The sequence below is a fragment of the Seriola lalandi genome, unplaced genomic scaffold (genome assembly GCF_002814215.2).
Source record: "Seriola lalandi dorsalis isolate HSWRI2012SDOR001 ecotype SW California unplaced genomic scaffold, Sedor1 jcf7180002054945, whole genome shotgun sequence".
In the NCBI taxonomy this organism is placed as follows: domain Eukaryota; kingdom Metazoa; phylum Chordata; class Actinopteri; order Carangiformes; family Carangidae; genus Seriola; species Seriola lalandi.
The window spans coordinates 1,476,139-1,503,316 of NW_019525496.1; the positions used below are offsets into that span (position 1 = coordinate 1,476,139).

General features: G+C 40.4%; 3 protein-coding genes across 3 annotated transcripts in view; 2 read left to right on the forward strand and 1 right to left on the reverse strand.

Moving 5' to 3' along the window:
* The window catches only part of dpysl2a (dihydropyrimidinase like 2a), a 10,020-nt gene extending 5,616 nt beyond the window's left edge, over positions 1-4,404 (forward strand). The window contains exons 10-14 of the mRNA XM_023394124.2: positions 1,171-1,312; positions 1,431-1,601; positions 1,781-1,960; positions 2,095-2,314; positions 2,414-4,404. Coding sequence (XP_023249892.1) covers positions 1,171-1,312; positions 1,431-1,601; positions 1,781-1,960; positions 2,095-2,314; positions 2,414-2,505 — 805 coding nt within the window. The 3' untranslated portion in view covers positions 2,506-4,404. The remainder of the gene's footprint in view (positions 1-1,170; positions 1,313-1,430; positions 1,602-1,780; positions 1,961-2,094; positions 2,315-2,413) is intronic.
* A 2,865-nt stretch (positions 4,405-7,269) lies between these two features.
* Positions 7,270-17,805, reverse strand: adra1aa (adrenoceptor alpha 1Aa). Its single transcript, XM_023393893.2, has 3 exons — positions 17,660-17,805; positions 12,577-14,037; positions 7,270-8,591 (listed from the first exon to the last, which is right to left on the reverse strand). The coding sequence occupies exons 2-3, from the start codon at positions 13,472-13,474 to the stop codon at positions 8,047-8,049; spliced, it is 1,443 nt and encodes a 480-aa protein (XP_023249661.1). The 5' UTR covers positions 13,475-14,037; positions 17,660-17,805; the 3' UTR covers positions 7,270-8,046.
* Positions 17,806-24,458: 6,653 nt separating this feature from the next.
* Positions 24,459-26,639, forward strand: tmem230b (transmembrane protein 230b). Its single transcript, XM_023393862.1, has 3 exons — positions 24,459-24,808; positions 25,534-25,656; positions 25,762-26,639. The coding sequence occupies exons 1-3, from the start codon at positions 24,713-24,715 to the stop codon at positions 25,900-25,902; spliced, it is 360 nt and encodes a 119-aa protein (XP_023249630.1). The 5' UTR covers positions 24,459-24,712; the 3' UTR covers positions 25,903-26,639.
* The last annotated feature ends 539 nt before the right edge of the window (positions 26,640-27,178 follow it).

A 27,178-nucleotide genomic window follows, 5' to 3' on the forward strand; every position in this document is an offset into this window, starting at 1 on the left:
TCCAACTTTCTGACTCTCAGGTATGCTTGCTTGCTTCTGGTGGATATTAGTGGGATCTTCGCTGAGTCGTCTGTCAGAGCACGTTTTCTAGGCTGTTAGATGTCTTTAGCGTCGATGCCTGACCTGTGAGCTGATGAATGTGTGTTGTTTTCTTCTAGATCTATGAGGTGTTCAGTGTCATCAGAGATCTCGGAGCCATTGCGCAGGTGCATGCTGAGAATGGAGACATCGTTGCAGAGGTAACAAAGCCCCTGATGAAGTTGCTCAAGTCTTTATCAGTAGGTTTTTTTTTTCTTTCTATTTTTGGATTATAATGTTCTTTGTGTGAATGTTTTAGGAGCAGAGACGTATTCTAGAGCTGGGGATCACTGGCCCTGAAGGTCATGTGCTCAGCCGCCCAGAGGAGGTAAGATGGACGACTGGTTTCAACATAATGTACTTTTAAGATGAACTAACCCAGAATGAAAATGAGAGGCTGTCAGAGAGCCGGTATGGTGATTATGAATCTGACGGTGTGTGTCCGCAGGTGGAGGCTGAGGCAGTCAATCGCTCTGTCACCATAGCCAATCAGACCAACTGTCCTCTCTACATCACCAAGGTGATGAGTAAGAGTGCTGCTGATGTCATCGCTCTTGCCAGGAAAAGGGGTAAGAGGACACATTTTTATCTTTTTCTTTGCCAAAATACTGTATACTTACACTTCGCTCTGACATCATCCTGTCTGCTCCCGTAGGTGCTGTGGTTTATGGAGAACCCATATCTGCCAGCTTGGGCACTGACGGTACTCATTACTGGAGCAAGAACTGGGCCAAGGCAGCAGCCTATGTCACTTCTCCACCACTCAGCCCCGATCCCACCACCCCCGACTACCTCAACTCCCTGTTGTCATGGTAGGTGATCTGTGCCAGGAACACAGTCTGACATGTGTTACAGCTGTGTAAAGCGTTCTCTTTTAATCCAGCTGTTCCTCCTTTTGTGACTACATTCATTATGAAATGCCTTTTACGGAGGAGGGACACGGAAGTGACATTTAGTTACTTGCATTTACCACAAAGATAGAACTGTAGCAAGTAAATGTCACAGTTTACTTTCATGAGTAACTGGTCAAAGATGACACTTACTGCACATATTAAGCATATTCTAAGTTTTCTTGCTTTCTTTCTTATATAGTGGGGACTTGCAGGTGACTGGGAGTGCTCACTGCACTTTCCAGACTTCTCAGCGTGCAGTAGGCAAAGATAACTTCAGCCTAATTCCAGAGGGCACCAACGGCACTGAGGAGAGGATGTCCCTAATCTGGGACAAATGTGTGGTGAGTGTGTTTCACACTCCAAAAAATCTTTTCTTGAAGTACTCCAGAGCAAATGACCTGGTAAATCTTTGTGTTTCTTTTAGATGCTAGTATGTGATTCTTTTTCCTGTCCCAAAAGGTGACTGGAAAGATGGATGAGAACCAGTTTGTGGCAGTGACCAGCACAAACGCAGCCAAGATCTTCAACCTGTACCCCCGCAAGGGCCGCATTGCTGTGGGGTCTGACGCCGACCTCGTGCTGTGGGACCCAGACATCACTAAGATCATCTCAGCTAAGAGCCACAACCTGGTCAGATAGTTACTTTACCTGTATTGACTACATGATATCAAATGAAAATCAGTTTACATTGTCATCTTCTTCTTCATTATGCATAATTATATATGAAAAATAGTTTGGTGGCGTTAATCATGTATCAAAGGCACACTGTGGATTCCATTGTCTCCTAATTAAATGTCCTCTTCCCCCAGGCTGTGGAGTACAACATCTTTGAGGGCACAGAGGTGCGTGGAGGTCCTCTGGTGGTGATCAGCCAGGGCAAGATAGTATTGGAGGAGGGCAGCCTTCACACCACCGAAGGCTGTGGGCGCTACGTCAGCCGTAAACCCTTCCCCGACCAAGTGTACAAGAGGATAAAGGCTCGCAGCAGGGTGAGTCCTAACTGCGAGTAGTTGCACCTTTGAGCAGGCGCGCTCATCCAGCTGTAAAGGAGCCAACCTCTTAGAGTACAGCCAACTGGTGAACCGCACAGCTTGTGGTCTGATGAATTTCCCTGTATGTTTAGCTCACAGAGTTACGAGGAGTCCCCAGGGGCCTGTACGATGGGCCGGTGTGTGAGGTGACTCTGACTCCCAAGGTGATGTCCACAGTCTCCTCAGTGAAGACTTCCCCTGCCAAGCAGCAGCTGCAGCAGCAGCAGCAGCAGCAGCAGCAGCAGCAACAGCAGCAGCAGCTTACTCACCAGCCAGTGCGCAACCTTCACCAGTCTGGCTTCAGCCTGTCTGGTGAGTCAAAGCACAGATATCATTTGCAGGAATTGTCCTCTGTCACGACTAAGTTTAAGTTATATGATGTTGTATTTAAATTCTTTTTTTTTTTTTTAGGTGCCCAAATTGACGACAATGTTCCTCGTCGCACCACTCAGCGCATCGTGGCTCCCCCTGGTGGGAAAGCCAACATCACCAGCCTCGGCTAAGCTCCTCTCACAACTGAGCCGGGGCGCAGGGCATCACGGGACCAGAGGCCACTCTTACCGCTGTCACATCACATCTGGTCACCTCTGACTCCCCCTGCACCCCACCCAAAAGCACTCCATCCATTCTTGTTCTCACACTACCACTGTGTCACCTCATGGGGAAAAAAAAAAGAGAAAGCACTATTCCATTCTGTTTCATCTTTCCTGCCATATTCTACTGTCATCAAGGAAGGATCAAGTGAATTGAAGCAGCTTTTTTGCTGTTTTTTTTTTTAAAGTCCAGTTTGATTATTGATGAAAGTAATTTGTTTACATTTGTTTACATTTTTGTATAATTTTTGCGGTCCATGTTTGAGCAGTTTAGGTGACAGGAAAACTAGGCCTGAGAAGCGGTCAGTTTCATGAGCGGGCATTTTAGCAACAGCAGTTGTTTACAATTTTTGTCTTCTTGCGCTGTTTTACAGATATTAGTTAGAATGTGCTGGTGGTCGTGTTACGCTACAACCTTTTAGTTGGAAGTAAAGCCTCCACTGTCCATGTTGTAACACTGCTACACTGTAAAATTGCTGTTTAAAATCTGAAAATACTAATCATGAAAGATCAGAAGATTAGAATATTTTTTTTGCATCTCAGAAGACCTTTTAATTTCAAATTTGCAGTATTAGCTGAACATTTCACTTTGGTCTTACTTTTGTGTTATAGTTGCACTTTCTTCATTTTTTAACACTGATGTTTTATGTTTTTATTAAGTTGTTTTGGAAAGCACTGACTGCACTGAAAGGAAAAGAAAGGGTATTTTAGAGTTAAACCACTCATTCAATTTCACCCTGAATATATGTGTCAGGGAGAAATGGTACATAACATTTTGTCTGAGAGACATGAGACGAGACATTTTTTTGTTTTTTTTTTGGTTTTCCACACCTCATTTCATCATTTTGTTTTTTCGTCATGTTTGTTGAAAGGTTGTCAGGGCAACAAGCTTCCAATAATCAGACCGGTGTCTATTGTTCAGGATACAGACAAGACACCACGAAGAAGCTAGATGGGAGGTTTGCCGACAGCCTCTCTGCACCTGGTGCTATATGACCATCGCTGTATATGTGCAGATGATGTCCACATCCACACAGCAGTTGAGTAAGCTTTGTAATAACAGCAGCCAGGGTAGAGTCACCTTTTACCCAATTTTGACAGAATTTGTTTTGCACCCGTAACAATCCAAAATGGTAAAACTGTATGTGAGCTTGCAGCTTTTTATTTGTATTGGATATGTCTGTTTGTTTTAGGATATTTGTTGAATTGAACTACTTGCTTGCCTATTCTGTAAGATATTGATAGCACACTGTATCTATGAAGGCTCTTTAAAGAGGTGGAACCATGATCTTTGAGACCTGATGAAAAACGCTTCAGTATGTTTATGAAATCCCTCAGCGTGCTGATGATGTGTCCACTGTTCTCGGTGTTAGTGTTGTGAATGAATTACCAGATATCCAGTTCTTCTTCTCTTACCCCTCTATCTGCCCGACATTGTTGACACCGGATTCACTCAAGGTAGTAACCGTATTCACCAAACCACAACGGGTTGTCAGTGACGCAGCACTGTACGACCACACTGTACGACCACACTGTAAAACACTGGATTTTTTTCTTCCTCATTGCCTTGTCAAGTGTAGGTTTTGTTTGCCAAGCTATAATGTGAAGTGATTTACATTTGGGGAAGTTTCTTGGTAATGGTTATTGAGTTGTAATGTATGTTGCCCCTCTCCCAGCAAGTGTGATACTCTCTCGGTCATGTATGTTTTGTAGGTTACCAGGGTTTTGGGGGAAATCGTTGGTCCCGTCAGCATTTGACCCTATCTGTGTTGACTTCGGTGGATTAAAATAATAAAAAAATGAAATTTATGGCACTGATTCTTTTTTGTATAGATGAAGTTAACCACATAGGACTTAAATGAAACACTTCATCCTATAATTATCTTTTAAATTATTATATAATTATTTCATTGAATTATTTAGCTCAGTTGCTAATTATTGTGGGAACATAGGGATAATGTTAGTTTAGTTGAGGTTATAAACAGCAGTTAATTTTATTGCACATATTTAATGAATCATATCATTGCTTGTAGACAAATTGTACATGTTTGCATGTTCAGCTGATCTACTACCTAACACTTTAAAAGCATGAGTGGAAAATACATTCACTCAAGTATTGCACTTTCCATTTTATGCTACTTCTACATGAGGCGTTGTTACAGATTAAAACAGTCCAGCAGATATAAGGTATTTATTAGATCCACCACAAGACTAAAATTTTACTTGCATACTAATGTTTCAGTGTTAACAATCCAACACTAAAACATTTAAAGTCCCTCCTCCACGCAGACATCTGTTTTGTTTACTGGTACTTCAGCTGGATGTTTGACCTTCACTGTGCAGAATGATGTGAGTGTGAGCAGATTTTGACACCACAAGGTTGTTTTCATATTCATCTGCTGAATAAGAAAACAGCTCGCCGGAAATCTGAGTTCATGACGTCAACGTATGAGCTGATTTTATGTGATTTTATGTACACAAATGTGATGTGGAAACTATAACCCTCCAGCACATGTACACTGAGACGTATTCTGTCCGGTGGTTACGCTTTTGAAATTAAATACATGATCTTTCAATGAGGGAGTAAGTATCAGATGTAATTTTAAGAGTTCCTAACAAGCTAATTGAACTTTTTTGTGTAAAACCTAATCAGACACAAATAGATAAATCTTTTGATAAAGTGTTATGTCTACTGTTACTGAAGTTAAGTTCTTCCAACCCTGACTTAAAGATTGTCTTAGTCACATAAGCAGTTAATTGGAATTAATTAATCAAAAATGTAGTCCACAAATTGAGCACAGTGTTCATGTAATTAGTCCTGAATTGCACAATCCCTTCCAGGAACCTCTTATCATTTACATGTACGTGAAAATCCTTTCCACAAAAGATCAGTGAACTGTTTGACATGTAAAATAAAGTCTAACTATTTTGTCGAGTCACACCACGTCCAAGCAGTGGATGGAATAAATGCAGAGAGACAGCGAGACACTAGGTGGAGACACAGATTCGTGACGCACAGCCTCAGCCTCAGAGCAGCGATGTGTTGTTCCATCTCCCGAGACACTTCACCCACAGGGAGATGCTTCCGGTAAAGTGAACTGAGCAAGAGAACGGCTACATCACAGTGAATGCACACGTCAACAGAAGTTCTGTTATTAGTTGGAATGAGGCTCCCCTGGCTGTTTGACAGTTGTCCAATTAGGACTTAGTATGATGAGAGCACTGATTAAACCAGAGAGGTGGAATCCTATAATGTCAACATCTTCACCCATGGATGAGAGCTTTAGAAAGAGAAGAAGAAGAGGGAAGAAGAAGAAAAAGAAGAAGAAGAAGAAAAGAAGCATCAGGAAGACTTTACTAAGCTGAACCCTCTTGGGGAAGCATGCAAACATGAGTCACCGGCAGTGCTTGCTGTGCTTTCCATCCACTGGAGCACAGGCCACATCCCTCCCAGAGTCGATCTCTCTTATTCATTTAAAACTGTATATGCATTCATGAAGAAATGTAACTGTGGGTTCAGTGATTTGCATCCATCACAACAAATGCATTACAAAAGAATACTGAGAAAATATAGATCATACACTTGATAGTTTCGCCAAGAATACATAAAATTAGGTTGCTAGATAAAATCAGGGAGTGCTGATGAAGCACAGGAGGGCTGTTCATGCTCTACTCCAGTATATATCTGACTCCTCCAAGGCTGGAGATCTAATTATAGGTATTCATTACAGCTATTGCATTTGAAAGGTTGATATATCTTTATAGAGCATGGCACAAAGGTATTTGTTGGCTGAGGTTTTGTTCATAATCCCACCATTCTCAACAGAGGCAGACAATAAAGGGAAGGTTGAATTAGGTCATCTGTACCATCTGTAGTTTATTGCTGCGGCTGCTAGCTCCTCTGCTGATGGCATTTGTGAAGAGACGGTGTGATTTACAGGTCCGCTGACACGCCAGTCAATGACAACGCGGACACAGACAAGCACTCTCACTGCATTGCCGAGGCCCTCCCCTGTGGGAAAGCTGTCCACTCCACTTCTACCAGTGAACTTAAGGCGCAGAGGAGGATGTTGGTTTAATGATGCCGAGTGCATCGCTTCCCTCTCAGACTCACAAAAGGGAGCACATCTTGCTACTACAGAGGGTGCAGCCAAGAGAAAATAAATCAATTCTGTTGGCAGAGGTTGTCCTCCTGCCCTTTGATGCGTCTGCGTAAACAGAGAGACACTTTGCGGTCTTGAACTCACACTGAACACACTCATTTTTTCACCTTTGCACTGATAAACACCGCCCCCACATTGAAGATCTTTAGAGGGCTGAGATGAGACTCTGCGCTTTGTATGTGGATGGTGACTAAAAGAGACAGAAACACAAGGAGTACGGGCCTGAGAGAAGAATGTCTGAGACTGTGTATGACTTCATTTGACATCTCTAAATCTGCTGGATTTTTTAAGAGGCTTGGGGGCCGGTCAGGATTGAGGTCAGCAACCACAAGGTCAGTTAAAATTCCACACGAGTATATTAAGACAACCATCTGGCACCGCTCAGAGGTAGATGAAATTATGGGAATGTGAATAGATGAACTACAAGTTTTCAGGGGCTATATATTTAGTGAATCAACCTCCCCACCCCTCCCCTCAAAGAAAAGCAATGAAACACCCAAAAAGAGTCCAAATATGTCCCCACAAATCCCTTGTTAGGAATATGTCATACAAATTTATTGTAATGTGACATGGAAGTACGCAAGGTCCCTTGGTTTTTTTTTACTGTGTACAGAGAAGTACACAAACAACATTTTGACAACAGGAACAACATTAGGCAAACTCTGGAGACGACGGGAGCACCACTGACCAGCATTTCTGAAACATTTGGTGAAATCATGCAATATATAAAACTTTCCTATTTACATTTTTATACATTTGAATTCTTCTATTGTAATATAAAATATGTAAACATCTCGAAATCTTTTGGTCCTTTAGAAGAAATCATTTCACAGCTTTTCCACTATACGGATCTTTTCATTTGCACCACCTCAGAGGAGTACTTACAGGGTTGTTTTCAACACTTAAACAAAATTTGATTTAACAGATTTTTGTGATAAAAAAAAAGATATAATAATGTCAGTGATATGCTGACGCTGTATTTTGTATTTTGCAGTAGCTTGTTTTTAGAAAGCCAATAAGCTGTTTTGTTAAAGGGGTAACATACAATATATCTTCTTAAAAGGGATAACATATAGTGCTTGTGATATTTCTTTGGAAGATTTTGACGATCATACATCCAGGAAAAATCACAGCATGATATCAAAGCAGAGATATTTCAAATTTAAATGTCATAGCAGCCATTCCAGCACAGTTCATCCTTTATGATGTTAATGGAGCAAAAGGAAATATCTTCTCGTCTGTGACCTTGAAGGGGGAGTCATGACTAATGGATGAAGGATTACAGTGGTTATACAGGCTCTCCTTTTTCCGACAGGGACAGTTGGTGGATTCTAATGGTGGGAAGGTTACCGTCAGGAGGGGGTTGGGTGCAGTTTGACTCCTGTGGGGGAGTCCCCCCACTGAGGAAGCAGCAGCAGGTTTGGTGGAAGCCTTTACTGCAGAGTTTGGCTACTTTAGCCCTGCTCGTCTCGGCCGGTCCAGATCTGCTTTCAGGGCTTCCAGAAAAGACCTTCCACTCCCTGCTGTCCCTGGACGAGGGTGTTCTGGACAGGGCCATAGACGAGGAGGGACTTAGTCGGCAAGGAGCCTCCAGATTCAGAGCGAGAGGCTGACTGTGACCTTGTGTTTGACTCTGACCTGCACTCAGGTGGTGATGGTGTGGTCTGGGAGTCTTTCTCAAACAGTGAACTCCAAGTAAACTCTGGAAAGCTTTCTTAAACTCCTGGTTGGAGCACGGGTAGATGATGGGGTTGATGCAGCTGTTGAAGTAACCGAGCCAGAAGGTGATCTTGAACACAGTGTCAGAGGGTCTGTATAAAGGGAATATCGAGCCTGTGGAGACATAAGACACACAGTCAATAGTCATGCTAGCAGCTCTGTTAGGCACAGCAGGGATTGTAGCTAAATGCTAACATTAGCATGCTGACATGCTGATATTGAGCAGGTAATAGTTTCCATGTTTATTTCAGCATGCTAACATTTGTTAATTATCACTAAACACAAGGTACAGCTGAGGCTGCTTGGTAATAAATAATAATAATAAATAAAGCTATATGTAAATGCAGGATATAGGGAACTTGAATATCTCTAGCTAATTTTACTCATGGTGGTGCTGGATGAAAAGTCAGGGGATGAACAAAGTTATTATCGTTCATCCTCTGGGGAACATGAACATCTGGTAGTCTAGTATATGCCAAGCTATTTCAATAAGACTATGTGAAGAACTTTTGACTTGCTGGTGGTGCTAGAGGAAAAATCAATAGATCATCAAGGTCATCAGGATTCATCGTCTGGGGTGAATTATGAACATAAACAATGTTATGACAGTCCATCCAACAGTTATTTAGATATTGCAAACTGAACCAAAGTGGTAAACTGACGAACCGACCAACACTTTCATCCCTCAAATCATTTATCTAAAATCATTTAAGTTCCATTCTTAGAGCTCCAGTTACTTGTTCTGGTATCTATTCCATCAAAGGTTGTGGTTATATGAAATAAACATATGATTTGCAACTACTTAGAGAAACACATCATTGCCCTCATTTACATCTACTTAAGACAATTTTTTTTTTAATTGATCTATCCTGCTTCCACTAAGAAAAAGCTCCCTACTTGCCATTAAGGTTAAGTATTTTAATAAAACTGCTGTCATAAATTGTGCTGCTCTTGATTAGAGGAAGCATTCACAGCAAGGAGTGTGAGTGGGATCCTTAATGAAGAAGCAGAGAAAATGGCTTAATGGGCACATTATATGCAGGCCTGATGTTGGTAACTCTTCACATATCCAGTGGCTGCCAGTAAAACATGAAAGTAAAATGGCTGACTTCTTGTGTGGCTGTAATATATCTATCTATCATCCATCTTCAGAGGAAGAAGGGGAGAAGCTGTCTTGTGAAATATTTTATTGGGTGAGCTGGTGCGGATGGTTAAATGTGGGCTTTTGAAAAATGAGATCGTGAGAGAGAAAGAAGAGGTGTGCAGAGTATGAGAGCAAACTATTTTGTGCCTGTCTGTGCAGCTTATACATTTCATCCCCAGCTGTGCCAAAAAGCACAATTCTATTATTGCCGATACCCTTGATAGATTCACTTTTTTGAGTGGAAAAAGAAAGATATTGCAGCTGTTGGAAAAATGCATTATTTTCCAAAATCAATAAAGCATCAGTGCCTGTTGTCATGTGGAAACTGTGTGACTCCAGTTTTTTTTATGTTACCTTCAACTAAAACACAACATATTTTGGGCTGAGAAAGTTATATGACCCTTTAGTTTATGAGCCCCCTCCAAAATCTGTGGTAAGACTGCTACAAAGGCTGTTTTTCATTGTTGCTGAGATACAAGATTTTGACCAAACGGCAACAAAATAGTACATTCATGGAAGAGATGGGGGGGGGGGACAATTTATCACCTCCATTAGTAGCAAGCTTTGTGTCATTACTGCTGCAACTAAGGTGTGAAATATGATTTTCAGTGCCACAGATATTAAAACGTCCAAAAACTAAACTCATTTTAAAGCAGCATTATTTGTTCTTTGGTCACTTGGGGGCTGCAGAACAAGCTGGAAACACAAGGCGTACTGTTATATATCATGACCTTATAGAATTGTTCTGGTAAACATTTGCCGATTGAAAAATCCTGCAGACACACTAACATTTGCATTTGCAATCGTGTTTCTGGCAAACTGATGAATGTAAGTCTAGTATTCACTTTCCTTTTAGCTAAAGGCTCCTGGGATGGCTCTTTAGCTGCTGAATACTCCTCTGTGTTCACCACGCTAGTTGTTTTGCTATTGCTACATTACCAGGAACTTAATTCCTTTACTTGCAAATAACTGTCTCAAGCATTCGACAGCCAAGCCAATGGCAACTTGTCCCTATCACGTCTTTTCTTCTTCTCAAGTTGGCACGCTTGTCTTGTCACTTTCCGATAGTGACTCACTGGAGTGTCCAATCTCCCTTAAAGATTCAGCGCTGTTCAGAGGACGTATTATAACCTCTTGTCTTATAAACTCAACGTTGCCCGAAGCTTCTGTCAGTCGACAATCACCACCACCAACACATTCGATGGCAGAGAAAACTTACAAATATTCCCTTTAACTTGCTGGGAAGCATACAGTGGGTTTATCATATTGTTTTTTCACTGAAAACAGCTGCTTTTAAACAACCCTTCTCACATTATACATTGTAATTTGACCAATTGTCAATATAAAAAAGCTCATTAGTGCAGCTTTAAAGAGAAACTTAACACATCTTTTTTGTGTTTACCTCCAGTGAACTACCTTCTGTCCCTTCTGTCCCTTCTCAACAACACCCCAACTTGAAGCTTTAAACCAGAAAGGGCATTGAAAGTCTGTGGCTTTTAGGCCTGGTATGTAGTTCATCTTTATCTATTTATTTAATATATTTCTAGGGACGATTTATGCCTTGATGGAAGAAAGATGACAGGTTCAGTTCATGGTCAGTGTCTTAACATCTATTGGCACAGGGGCACACTATGAAGTTATTCTTTAAATTAGCAATGGCTTTCTTCACACGTCCTTATAGTCCCTGAGAAGGACTTCTGAAATGTCAAGGAGAGAGGAGGACAATCTGCAAATAAACACAGAGCCTAACAACTCACCTTTTTAAGATATTTTGACATTATCAAATTCCCACAATTTATTTTTCTCTGATGACAAAACAATGTTTACTCCAATAAACCAAATCAGACAGTCATAAGTTATCTAGGGCCACATCAAAACGGTGATTCACTGCTAAATCTATCATTGTCCACAGACATATGTGGCAGCGGTATGCAGCCTGATGCCAGCATTCGTGAGGGAGCATTGGTAAGCTGAGGCTTTTCCTCATTTCCCAGTCAGGAAAGTACTCAGCCAAATGGTAGCAGCTATATTTACAAGCATGAGAGCATGGAACAAATAAAAACCCAGTGGGATTTGTGAGGTTTTTGCCATATCTCATATCTACTTGGTTCGGATTTCCTTGTCACATTCCCCCAACATTGACACATATAGTGTGTGCATGGTTGGAGAGCTGTGTGATTTCCCTTCAAGCTTCTCTTCGTAAAGCTGGGTGTTCTTGAAGGGAACATCATATAAGGTCTGACACCAACGTGATGGCTTTATCTGTCATTCCCGGACTGGTATGGTGATGATGTGAGTCACAGACACAAGGGAGAGAATAAGGAAAAAAGAAACAGCTTGACACTTGATTCAAGGGGTCTGTTTAAAATATACACTGGTCTGAAATTCTGTGCTTTTGTTTACACACAGGGGAGCACTGGAGGCTGTCACAGATCTGAAAGATTTATTGAGGCTATTTATAGAACGTCTACCTGGCTGAGTCAAAGCATTTACTACGCTGCTCAAGAGGCCACAAGGCTTGTCTGAATGAAGTAACTTCAATGTGCCGCCACAGAGGAGCAATTCAGGTAACATCACCAAAATATTAAATTAACTAGCACTTAAAAAACCTGGCAGCACCATAAATCGATGAATGGATCTGTAAAACGAATTAATGGAGAAGTTTAGAAAATGGCTTTCAGACTTATGTGTGAGTGCAGGTGATCAAATACATGGATGCACTTTTAAATTGGGAAATCTTATTGATTAAAAGGTTAAAAGGCATATCCTGTGCATCCTCAAACCAGTAGATTTTGGGAAATATGCTAATTGTTTTTTAGCGTAAAATGAGAATACCACTCATATCTGTTCATATCATGAGGTAATGTCTTTCATAATTGTTAAATGCTACAGAGGTCTTGGTCATCATCTGACTCAATCAATAATCACACAAAAGATAAACATGACAATACTCACTGATGGGTAGCACCAGGAAAAAAGGGAGCCAGCACAACACGAAGCAGCCAACCACAATGCCCAAGGTCTTGGCGGCTTTCTTCTCACGTGAGAACTTAAGCAGTCGAAGAGCAAAATGTGTGCGGCTGCGAAGGGCCTCATCCTCTGATACAGTTGTGTTGCCTCTGTGTATCCTGAGTATCACCTGCTCTGAATCTGACTTCTCTGTCTTTTGGCCCTCCCTCAGACCCTGGCTCTCTCTGTGAGCTACCACATAAACTCGACAGTACATGGCCAGTATGATGGCCAGAGGCAGGTAGAAGGAGCCCACAGCAGAGAAGATAGCATAGCCCGGCTCCTCTGTTATTTTGCAGACGGACTCGTCCAGCGGAGCCGGCTCTTTCCAGCCAAACAAAGGTCCAATAGATATGATGATAGACAGCACCCACAGCAGCATCACTGCCAGCAGAGCCCTGCGTTTTGTCATTATAGCTGGGTAACGCAGAGGATAACTGACTCCAATGTACCGGTCCACAGAGATCACACAGAGGCTCATGATGGACGCAGTGCAGCAGAGCACGTCCACAGCTGCCCAAACATTACAAAAAACCCGTCCAAACACCCAACGATCCAGGATCTCTAGAATGGCAGAGAAGGGTAGTACAGTGGAGCTCAGCAGTAAATCTGCCACTGCCAGATTAACTATAAAATAATGTGTCACTGTCCGCAGATGTCGATGACAAACTACTGAGAGGATTACCAGGATGTTTCCCACAACTCCAAACACAATAAAGACACCAAGCACCAAGCCCAAAACCACAGCCTTGACCACGTTGAACTCTGGGGGTAAAGCCTGGCTGCAGTTGGAGCAGTTCTGTGTCAGAGGAGCTGGGGTCATGTTGTCCAGCGCAGCAACCATCTGTTCCAGTTCTATGCTGATGCTCGGCACTGTCCTGTGCAGCAAAGGTAGACTGAAACACGCACCTATTTAAGTTCACTACAACAGAAGAGGGACATCAGGGCGTTCTCATAAAAGCCATTAGAGTAATGATCACATTAAGTCTGTCTTGTCAAAACATAATTTGAATGATGATGCCTCTGGCAAATGAGCCATTACGTTGGCGATGCATCATAAAAAATAAAACTACAGGATGCATGCAGAAACACTGACAGAGAAGTATAATATATGCAGACAAAACCTACTGTGTTGAAAGGAAATCCATCTCGAAAATGTTTTAAAACTAACTGTTATTATGCAGCTGGTACAAAATCACTGTTGCTTTATAGATGGGATACACAATGGACAAAGACAAAACTGCAGTTTTGGCACAAAATTCAAGTCCATTTTCTTAAAAATTGGAGCGAGAAACCACTTTTCTGCGTTCGATGGTAGGTGAGTAGTAGGCAGCATCCAGGTTCCTCCGGTTGAATGCAGGGGGCAATTTCAACTTGAACACAGCACGCAGGATACAGCAACAGTTCCTTTGAAAAGAGACAGAAGAATCCGCTTTGAGAGAATTGATACATCCATCACATACACTAAAACACAAAAGCATTCATCCTCGTTTGGTCTATTGTTTCATTTTTGCAGGTTTTTTTTCTTTTCCATGTTTCTTCAGCTCAGATCAATCAAGACTGTGGGCGGGAGACAATGTCTGAGCCACTGTTGCTGTCAGATCAATGTGACCACAACCTCATCTTGCGCTTATCGACTAAACATAATGTGAGGTTGAGGAATAAAGAAAGTGGTATCACGACTGACCAGTCGCTTGTTTCACTGAATCGTCTGGGAAACATCACACAGTTAAAAGTCTAGAGGCATTGAGCTGAATAAGAATAGCTGAAGAGAGGCAACAATGTAGTCACCTCAGTCACAGGACCTAGTGTGTGTTTTATTGCCCGTTTGAGGTGCTAATATGATCTTCAACTGTTCTACAACAAGATAAGCCCGACATGACTCTTACCCCTCTAAACAAATCACACTATGGCCTCTACAGCTAGAGGTCAAACTAGTACACAGTTACAATTTGACATTAATTGATGTGTGTGTATTCAATTGTAGTTATATTGATCCTTTACTTCAGAATGGATTTAAACAAATATTGCGTGTATATTTTGGGGAAATTCCCTTATACTTAAATAAGGACTATAAACGGGGCAAAAGTTAGCCAGGCTTTGTCCAAAGATAACAAAATCTGCCTACAAGTACTTCCTGGAAGTCACTAGCCTGACCAAGAAATAGCTCCCAGCAAAACCACAAATTGTTGTTTTTTGCATGATGTTTTTTTTTGATATATATAACATGTTAATTGCGGAGCTTTAAGATGTGCTGGTATGCAGTTTTTGTCAACTACGGACAGAGCCAGGCTAGATGTTTCCAGTAACTGTCTGCTAGCTCTAGCTCCGTAGGTAACGCACAAACATGAGAGTGGTATTAATCTACTCTCTCAGGAAACGTGAATGTTTCCCAAAATGTCGTACTATTCCCTAAACATTTGTCATCCCAGAATATTAGCCTCTCTCCTTTGTGGCTATCTATTTATATATAAAATAAGATAAATGAGGAATCCAGTTGCTCAGTTGGATTTCTAAGTGACGTCACTGTGCGCTGCTCTTCCAGCAGTGATGATTTTGGCCTGGAGTCGCTCCCTCTGACTTTGATACATCAAATTAAATTCATTTTGAATTTTTTCATCCTTTAACATGAAAACAATGTCTTAGTGCCATGCAAATTCCTTCACTTTGACAGATGTGAAATTAATCCTGTGCAGATTACTGACATTTGTAATGTGGATGTTCCTTAACTAAACGTAGATTAGATGGGACTAGTAAAAGTAGTGCGGCCATGTTGACGATTTTCGGATTTTGTTAAGCTGCTTTATTTGAGAGTAAATTAAAAGTTCATCTGAGTTGCCCTCTTTTCTACTGAGTGTGTTTCTTATCTATCTATCTATCCATCCATCCATCACCACAACAATGCCGGGGTCAAATATGCTTCGCACAAAGATAGACTGTGCAGAAACAACGGTGAGAGCGAGGGCATTATGCAGTCCCCTCATGTCTTTAGCCCCCTCCTCTCCTCCATCGCTTCACACTATTAACCACTGGCTGACCTTTTCCTCGGCGCTCCCACAACCTCTGCTCCATACAGAAGGTACAGCTGTTTAACATGTTTAATGGAGTTTCATGTCTCAGGTTTTCTCCTGTGCTGCCAGGATGCGATAAACAGAGCAGCCAGCACCTGAGAGCTTCTTCCACCACCCACTCAAGTAGAGGAAGGAGGTGTCGGGCTGATGCCTCCGAGGTAATTATGCAAGTAAGAGTTACATGTTTATCCACAGGAGCATTGCGGGAGATCATTACACCGTCATCATTTTGCACAGTAGGAAAGATTAAGTTACCTCATCTTAAAATATTAAGTTCCCCTGCTGGATTAAAATTGTTTGTTACTGGATTTACTGTTAGACAAGTTCAGTCATATTGACTGGATCCATTGAGACATGTAAAGTTTGAGTTTCAGGTCAGTTTCAGATTACATCATTTAGGTGGTGGGCGTTCATATCAGTGCCAGTAACAAGATGTAGCTATGACAGTGACAGTATTACATTAACAATAAAGAGGCTAGTAGTTGGAATTAAATTGCGTATAAATCATCATGTTCATCTCTTTGTCATTTTTATCAGAGAAAATTTGCTCAAGCTAGAGGAAAGTCTTATTTCTTGAGAGTTGAACCATTTACATGTTGCGAAGACTTCCAATGAGACTAATAAAACCTAATTTGATTGATTCATTCAGCTTGTACTGTATACTCACAAGACATAAACTCTTGATTAAAACTTTTCATTTTGAGGTAAATGAAAACTGACACGTTTATTACAGGATAAAGGACCTGTTGATTTCACTAGACTGCAGTCAGAGTTTGAGGAGTATGGGATATCAGCTGGGATTTATATAGTTCCAGGTGCACTACAGTAATGCACACTGGTTAGTCATCGATCTGTTTAATATTCATTGAGAGTAACACACATCTACAGTGGGGGTTGCCCAGTGAAAGAGCAGGCATACTGAAGCGCAACAGCGAGCAGGAGGTTAGATGCCTTGCTGAAGGGCTTTTTTTTTTTTTAAAGTTATTCATCTTCACTTTGTCTTTAAAACATTGGAGCTCCCTTTCAATTACATGCATGTTTCTCCACCGCACAACAGTCTACAAATATTGACTTTGTGTTCTTGGCTGTTTTCCAGGCTGAAACATGACAATGTGTTGATGTGTTTGATGTGCAGCTGGTGCTGAGGTTTGGACAGGAATCAACAATAACGTTGATGACAGCTCGACAAGCGCAGCCTCTCCATGTCTGCATTTATTTTAATTGGCCAGGAGTAAACATCCACTCTAGCTCAAATGTAATCTCAGCCTCTTCACTGGGATGCTGGGTAATTCCCAGCTCTATAAGCTGAAGCCACAGTGCAAGACTATACGTGACAGAGAGTGATATCCACTTTAATAAAAATGACAGTGACAGGGACTTGTAGGCACTTGTGATGGTCGATTGCCACTTGAGACCTCATATTGCATTTCTCTGCTGTGGTCTACTATCTTTACCCATATCCAGGGGTGGTTTCTCATTATGTATAATTCGTAAGTTTAATAAATTGAAGAGAGATTTAAAAACAACAGAAATAGCATCATATAAATCATCTATTTATAGATCAGTTCAGCCCAGCCTTATTATTTTAGACAGGCAGAGTGGAAAGACAATTATAGCCTTGATATTCAAGCAAAGCCCATTTGCGAGGATACATCATATGCTTAACTACTTCACAAATTATGGCCTGGAGTTGAATTGATATCTAAATTAAATAAACATTATTTCTGGCTACTTCTGCTCAATTTATCAGTAGATGATGCTTAAATTCTGATTAATCGCTCCTCTTCTTTTAGCAAAAGTCCGCTCGTTTGGTCAGAAACAATGACATTTGACGAGCGTCTGCACTGCCATCAGCACTGACAGCAAATGAGGAAACGCGTTAAGTAAATAGGAAATAATTAACTATTCAGTCAAAATGCTCGAGTTGACGGCTTGAAATGAAATTTTGCGGGACTCACCCAACTTTGAGTTTGATTCTCACATCTCGGCGGAGCCGCGTTAGGAAGCGGTGGTGACTGCTGACTCGCACCGGGAGACGGTGAGGGGGGAAGCCAAGTGCGCTCATCACGGAGAGCCCCTCACATCTGCAGGAATCAACGCCCGACTTCAGGTGCTCCAAGTCTCTTCATGTGATGATGAGTACCAAATGACTCACTGCTCTCTCCTCCAACCAACACCCCCCCCCTCCCCTCCCGTAACCCTCGTGTACCCCCCACTCCCCCACCCTTTCACCACCACACCAACCATCCTCATCCTCATCCTCACATCACCTCACCCCCCTTCAGCATCACTCGCTGTGCGTCATCACAACCAGTCACCGTCTGCCCAAAATGACTTTTCATTCAGAAATGTTTCATTAACGGGCGTCACTCACCTTGCCACTTGTCTGCACACTGCAGGAGGACACAATGACTGGAGAAGTTGTGAGATGTTGTGCTTTACTTTTTGTTTTAAAACAGACAAAGGTATCATATAAATGTGCTTTTCAATCTTCAGTGGTGAATTTGGTGGCCTAGATACCTTCATTGTTTTCTATTATAATCTACGCAGACTTTTGAGTTACCTGAAGAAACTCTGCTTGATTGAGTATCAAATCACTTCTCAAAACTCATTTTGATGACTTGGTGGTTGTTTTTTAATTAGTTTGGATTCAATGAGTGAAATGAAATATAAAAGTGAAGATGATGATTCTTTCTCCTAAGTGGTAGCTCATTAGTTTTTATGATGCAGTTTTATCAACTTAGTGTCTGTTAGATAACAGCCCATAAATTACAGTGTAAGCATTTTGTGTTTTATTATCATTTTAAAAACATACAGATGACTATTTTACAGTTGTAAAGCTACACCCTCCTTCCCAGGCATCACTCAGTTCTTTGTTCCCCAGAAACAGCAATAATGCATACTAACAATAAAAAGTTTCCCATATTAAAAACTTTCAACAATATAATTTCCCAAGTATTTTATGTAAGTTTTGCACCGTTTGCTCCATTTCAGCAACAATATTACCTTGGCAACAATATAACTGCAGCTGTAATTTACTCACAGTGTAACCCTAACCCTGCTTATTCCTCAAATTTTTGTCCTCTTTCTTTGTATATATTGTCCTGGTGGTGGCACCCAGTAAGAAATGTATTGATACCCCCTGTATACTAAATAGTATATATTGAATAATTACACTGTAAATATTGCTGGCTGTAATCTAAATAAATGTAAGTATAAGTGCTTTGACATGAAATCCAAAGATTATTTTTTCAGATTTAAGAAGTAATGCACATATAAACATAACATGCAATATATAGCCTAAGACTCTCTGGTCTATCTGTTGCACAACCCAGTCAATACGCATTGGCTAATGCCTGAGGTGTAACAGTCCATTGCAATTTGTCTGGCATTGCAATTTCATCTGGGACTTTATCATTCAATGCCTGTGCTTGTACTTTTTTTTCTTTAAACCTTTTTTCAATTAAGCTATCATGAAGAGATGAAGCAAAAACAAGCACACCAACACACGCACACATGAATAAGCAAAGAACATTGATTTTATTTTCTTTTCTTTCCACTGTGGACAAATCCTTGGTTTAGCCAGTGGTGTATTTTGTGCTTTTCCAATTGTGTGTGGATATGACGGCTTTACCTGGGACTGCTGCTGGCTCACAGTGAGAGATGTTAAGCCCATCTGTGAAGTAAACATTTGACCATTTAAAGGACAGCCTCTCAGCTCAATCAATCTTACAACCATCTGTCTTTCTACTTTCTGTTACATCCCGGGGACAAATCTCTTTTGTCATTTCAAAAGCAAAATTGTAAGCAAACCTCTGGGCTCTTTGAAAGTACATTCGAGTCAGCAGAATGCACTAACATGAACAGACATTTCTATTTTGTGTGCACAATAAATTGATTATTTTATAAAAGCAAATGTCACAGATGGAGAGTCTTTAAAATTTTCACAGCAATTTAGGTTACAATTACCCCTAACATTTACAGAGATGATGGCCTATTATTCTGCACGCATGATTGCCTTGCACTGGCACAGACAGAGCACTTTCTAAATAAGTGTTTACTGCAGCTATAGACCAATTATTGTGTAATTATGTATGCGTTAAAAAAGGAACTCACTGAGACTATGTTAAATACAAAATAAAAAAAATGTTACAAAAATAATGATAATGATTCTCCCATGCTTGTTGATTTCTGCGTATTTGCATCTTGTTAGCGTCTATCTTTCTATCTAAGACCTGTTGGAAAAGCAATTACCTGTCTGAGCCGCCCATGCAGTGAGGCGGGCTGCTGAGTTTGAAAGATACTGAAATCAATATCTCTGCTCTGGAAGAAACATTTCCCGTCATGGAGGCAACAAACCTGAAACGAGCATTCACACTAATTTTGGCATTTACAGTGACATTACAGTGATTTTACTCTCCTTTGGTTCTGGCTTTCACAGAAATCCTCCCTGAGAAACAGTGACATACACGGATTTCAATCATCAGAACAGGAAAATGCAGACAGCTACTGTGAAATGCTGTATAGCTTTAGAAGAAAACTGATATGAAATGCTTTATAATTCAAAATGGAAATAGCTGCTTTATGTGTCAGTTTGGAATCATGTTCTTGAAGCCACTGTGCCGCCCGCTATGATTGTGTTTTTTTTTTTTCATAAACTGAGTTGACATTGTGAAATAAAGGTGATATATTCGTCACTGCGTTGCGGAAGCTCCTCATGTAAAGTGTCCTGCAGCATTTAGCTGTCCACCCACACACAAACACAGCTAACCTGAACCTTGCACCTGAAATCCAGATTAAAGAGGAAAAAGAACACTTGACTCATCAGTAGCAATGGAAGTACAAGACATATTACTGCAGCTTCCTGTAACCATGGTGTATGACATACATTAAGTCGTAAGAGAAAAGTTGGAGACATTCCTTCATCATTACTGCTTGGTAGCTATGATTCGTACACAAGCTCCCAGTGTTCTGGCCAAAGTGAGAATATTCAATCAAAGATGACTAATCCTTCACTACTTTAGTGCTCTCAACAAATACACAAAACTGATATAGTTATGCATTCACAAATGTCAGTGTTTCTGTTTAATGAAGCAAGAAGTCAGCCATTAAAAAGTGATTTTACGACATGAGCGTGATGTACTTATTATTGGGGTGATGAAGTATGGTTGTTTAAAATGATCATATCTGTTTAACGATATGATTTCTCATCTCCCACATTAACAATAAAACATTAACAAGACTAAAAGTTTGCTAGCAAATCTGAGAGCCTGCGATCTGAGTTACAATTCATTATGCTAACATGTTCACAATGACACTGCTAACATGCTAATGTTGCTCGGTAACATGCTAAAATTGTTAATTGGCACTAAATTCAATGTATAGCTGAGGCTGTTGGGAATGGCAAAGGTTTTGCAGCAAATACGTGACAAACTAAATAAAGCAAAATACTGGACAAATTGAAAATTCAATATATAATTTACCATGAAGGGAGCAAGAAAGTTGAGATATTTCTCTTAAAACTACAAATAGTCTAATGGTAGTGACAAAGGAAAAATCAAAGGTTCGCCAAAGTTCATTAGGATTCATTATCCGGGAACCATAAATGTCTACACCAGTCTGTGCCAATCCATTCAGGAGAGATATTTCACTGGATAAGTAGAAACTGAACTGGAGTCATTAGAAGAAAAGTCAGGAGATTACCAAAGTCAGTAGAATCATTGTTGAGATATTTCAGTCTGGACGAAAGTAGTGGTGGACCGACTGACCAACATCTCCATTCCTTTAGTCGTGCTGCTAGTGTGGGCATTAATATAAAAGAGATAGAAACCCTTTTCTGTACCTTATCCATGCCAATATTCCACCTACATATTACTGTTCATCAGATGTTCAATATATGAGCACACAAACAAGCAAAGCACAAAATCACAAGCTCAGCTCAATCATTTCTTTCTTCCAGATGTGGCTCAACCAACCCAAAAATAAAGAATTATATTAGTTTCTGAATAATTATCTTAAATTTTGAAAAGCTTGTTGCTCAGCAGCACCTTTGCACCACATGCCACATTTAATCATTTCTGAAACCTGACGGTTCTTTAAAAGAAAAAAGGCTGAGCCACAGGGAGATTGCATGGTGTTCAAGTGGTATAATGGTTCTGGCTTTTATTGGGCTCCAGTCGTGGTGCTATCTGCAATTGCTGTAATGAAGACAGACCTAATTATCAGACAGAACTCTACTCTGAACAGGACTCTAATTATGGCCTAAACGCTGTTCTCTTACTGTTCAGTGTCATACTCAGGGGTTATAAGGGGGTGACTGCTGCTGTTTTCTTACCAAGCAGACACACACACACACACACACACACACACACACACACACACACACTGCCTGAGGACTCAGTGTGCTCAGCTGTTCTGATGCTCTTCTGTGCAGGCATTATGGTCTAGTGGTGGGGATTATCTAACATGACAACACACTCTGCCCCCCCTCTGACTGATGACAGTCTTGCCGATCATCTGATTAATTAATAATAACTCCAGATGTCACTTGAACAGCATTATGATTTGTATTGTTAAGCACATTGCACCAATATATTATGGGAAATCCCATTGAAATCCTAAAACCCATGTGTATTTCAGCAAGAAAAGACGGACAAGACAACTAGACAATGCATGAAGTCATGTCCGAAAATGAACAGAAAGGGCAACAGGGTTACTTACAGATAGATTACTCCATCAGTGGTCTCATCCTGAGGCCCATTCATTTTGAATACATGAATATAAAATAATTGCAGATTTATCTGCGCTTGTAGATTGTTTCAGGACCATGGGGCAGATAAATTAAATACCATGTTTCTAAATTCAGACTGGGGAAGGGTAAGCAGCTTGTGCAGTGACCTTGATTGTGAGTATTGAACATCCAAGTGAGGAAACGGGACAGATAAGAGAGAACGATTTGGCGCACAAACGAATACGCACCAGTGACGCAGCAAACATGCAGTCACACAGCAGAGTGAGACATGAGCAAGGAAACTTCCTTAAGTCATAAAGCAAAGGGCAAAGTTTAAGTCTCTTATTGTCGTTAACAGGTACAGTGAAGATGAACTCATGCACATGCAAGACGTCTGCACAGTCAGTCGTTTCAGGGGGCATAGGTGGGTTCCATAGTGGTTTTCTTCTGGAGAAGTGAGGACAAGAGGAGATATGTGGGAGCTATTGTGCATTTAAAAGCAGTCTGTAGTCTGAAGAGAAAATGCATTTACATTTAATCCCCCTAAAACAGAGATGAAGTTCAGCTGCATCAAGGATGGATTTATAGAGATTACTTTTTGCGGAAGTTTGGATATATTTGTAATATACATGATAAATTGAACAGAGAGAATATGGTGCAGCACAGTGCATGGTGATTCATACATGCAGTGAAAAACAACAGGAATATGAAACACAAATTAGCCTTACATCCCTCCAGAGAGCAACAGTATGGCCTTAAACTACAACAATGCAACTTGCAGGCAAGGTCACAAAGCGTACTAATGATCACTTGAGACTCATTCTCCGCCAACAAGTACTTTAAAAGCAGCAAAAGTCTATTATTGATGCTGCGAGCGCATCCAATAAGAATATGCATTGACTTTATTATTGCTGCTTATGAAAAGAACAGTGTATTTCTAGGCGATTTACAACCTGTGGACATTTATCCTTGAATATAGAGTGTTCAGCTCTGAAAGAAAGCTTGAATCACAACGATCCACTGTTGTGTAGCTTCAGGGCTAGGCAGCTATCTGAATCCTGCCTACAGGAGAGTCTATATTTGTCTATGTGACAGTTCAATTTTCCACAAACCAGCAGGGGAATGTGAGAAACACAATTTGTAAAAGAAAAAAAAAAAAAAAAGGAGGGAAAAAAGACAATATACCTCCCACAACAGCTTTAATTATTCATTTCAAGGGAATTGCCAGCAAATGTTATTTTTTGTGTGTTTTGTCTATTTCACGGTCAGTCAGGTTACTGCTGTGCATGAACTGAGAGATGACAGTATCTGGCAGAGATGAGTGGAATACACCAACAATTGAGTCCGCTTCCTCCATGATTGAAATTACAGAGAATATTAGTTATTCAATTCTAAACATTAAACAATTAGATGTACCAATTATTATCAAATCCTGACTTTAATGTGATTTGATGAATAATGGATGTCACAGAGACTTATTAATGTGTCAATTTTAGAGAGGTTATATATTTAATTATTTCAATATAATGGTATCTTATTTAATTTGGTGGACTCAGGAGTGCTCACAATTTCTATTTTGTAAAATTTATGTGAAATAAATATTGTATGTGAAATACCAGATTGCATCTCTGGGGCTAAAAACAACCTTCACCTTGTATCAAAAATCTGCAGCCAAGACAGAAACTTTATCTTCTGAGAACACAGTGTGATTATAAAGCTGGCCTGAGAGAACACCTCAGGAAATGAACCTCCACACAAAGAGATGAATCTCAGAGTGCAGGTCTGCGGCTCACTGTGACCTGGTCATATAAATGAGATTCGACAGCGCCCCCTCGTGGCAGCCATGGAGCTGTGCAAACCACCATACGGAAAACACTTAATCAGAATAAAGTAATGGGACAACTTTAAATTGATATGAAGCTCTAAAAGCAATTTTGATCTAGCATGGCACACAAAGCATTTAATCTTGGAGTAACGCTGAATATTGGAAATCCATAATATCCGCTTTGTTGTGCGCATGCGCGGGACATAGATGCGTGTCGTAAACACGGAAGATCCATGTTAATAGATCATAAACAGACAACACCCCGCTGCAATCTCTTTTTAAGACCTATTTTAGGAAGTAGTAGCAATACTTCATCAGATCTGGTGTAATAGTTTTCTTTACTTTGACACAGACAGCTTGTGAATGATCCGGGTGATGGCTGCAGTGTTGTTAAAGCTTGTGTAGCCGAGCTGCTTCTGCCCCATTGAAAACACTGAAAACAAACTGCTGGATAAGATGCCTGCTCGTAACGTTGTGTCCAACGGGATTCCTAACAGCAAAGTTAGGTACTCAAGGCTAGCCTCTGATGATGACGGCTACATTGACCTACAGGTAAGACAGGCTGCATGAAGCTAGGTCAGCCCACTATAGTGTGTATCATGATGATCCATGTTGGATGAAGAGAGGGGGGAGGACAGCAAACTGAATCAGTGTTTCAAGATTTATAACAATTTATATCTTGAATAATTCTGTTTCTATCAACAATGATTGACTTGCTGTCATGAGTTCACCCACTTCTGAAAATTAACTCCATAACAGCAATTCTAGACCTATAATGATAAATAATTAACTTAAAGGGGCACCTTATTGATTTAGTATTGTGCTTCATTAACATTAGGGTACTTGTGAGTGACAGATTTAAAAAGAGAGGTCAAAATTGAAGCAGCAGGGGCTGCTATTTCCTGAGTCCTATGTGCCATTTGTGGGTCAAGCTCCAAACACGTGGGGCGGCCCAGGCTGAGATAACCCTAATTATATTATCAAGCTCATTTTCTCATTCTTGAAAAAGCTCAATAGTCACCAAGATTAACTAAGATATTAACATCTTCAAATGCACAGTGTTATCATGACAGTTTCATAGCTCATAAAGTCAAATCCCTTTGATAGAAAATATCTGTGAACCAGTCATGGACTGTCACATTCACCAAGAAGTTCCAGTACATTATGAGCCAGACTAATTTAGCATGTGTAGTGTATGAGTGGGGAAAACGGGCAGTGCTCTATAAAGCCTGCTGTGTCTGATAAAAGTGTTTTAATTAAATATTTCTCCTCTACAGTTCAAAAAGAGCCCACCCAAAGTCCCATACAAAGCCATAGCACTAGCCACAGTCCTCTTCTTAATCGGCTCTCTGTTAATCATTATTGGCGCCCTTCTCCTGGCTGGATACTTTGAGGTCACTGTGAGTACTTTTTTTTTTTAACAGCAAAGCAATATATATATATATATATACATATTATATTATATCTTGATTAAATAAATGTCTGAAATGTTCTCCGTCCCTCAGCACACAGACCGAACTGTGCCTGTCCTCATCATTGGGATCCTTGTCTTCCTGCCTGGAATATACCACCTACGGATAGCTTACTATGCATCAAAGGGCTACCCAGGGTACTCCTATGATGATATCCCAGACTTTGATGACTGACCTGCACTGTAGCTTCAGATGTGCTTACATGCACTTATATACAGTATTGCTTGTGCTGAACTTTAGGTAGTGATACCTTTAAAGAAAATGAGGTGTAATTGTTGCTGTAAACAATGATACTATTCTGATAGATTTTTATGCCTCGGTAGCTAATGCCTGCTGTTATGAAGCCACATCAGTATCAGATACTCTATGATTTCTATATTTGTTTTTATTAGCTTGATTAATTAATAAAACTATGATTGATGATGAGTCCTTTTATATGTATGCTATTTGTATTACTTAGATCACCTCTACTCTGAGAAATATTGGCATCATTTAACCATCATACTCATAATTCACATGATGGCCTATGGTGAACAGAAATTATACAGGCCCACTGTTACTGTCAATAACTTTACACTGAGTAATCTCAACCAATGTGGCTACCTATGTATTGAAACAGGACTGTTAATTGAAGAGAGTTTTTGAGACAGTTCACAAAATAATTTTCATGCCAAATAAAACTGAAATTGTATTCAGTGGGGTCTTAAATTTGAGGTGATCTACCCACATGTTCAGTGGTAGAGAAAATTCATAAAAAACTGGCGGACAAGGAATTGATTTAGAGAAAAATTCAGTTAAATTTTTCAATATTACAGGTTGTACAGACTAGGCTGAGGGACATACCGGCATCTTACATCATATTGTATATCTTGCAAGTCAGATAAACAATATGTAATAAAAGGCTAATATTGGTTTGTGTATGATATGATCAGTATACTTTATAACACAATTTGCCTTACCCTCTAGTTAATTCTTGCTCACTGTGCAGAGGGGATTTCATGTGATTAATTCCAATCCTTTGATCTCCATATGGTGCACCTGCCCTGTGAGAGTAAACATCGTCAAACAGGGAAGCACACAAGCTTGACATTCTGATAACCTGCGTCTCAAACCTTTCTTATAATCTGCCCTATCAACATCATCAGTAACATAATTTGAAAGTGTGCTAGTGAAAGGCAAGGCTACCACCTCAATTTCCTTTGCAGGATAATGTCATAGGAAAAGCACATTGTCAGTAAAGGTTGCACTTATAAAATCCTTTCAGATGCTTGGCAACCAGCTTTACTGGTGGTTGTTTTTAAGGACAGTACCTTGTGTTCTCTTTGTTTTTCTTGCTACCCATTGCACACACTCAATCAGCCACCAATCACAAACTACCAGGCATTAGATTAGATCACACTCTTTACATAAGCTTAGAAAAACTTTTTTTGGGCTGCCTACCTTTTCAGGA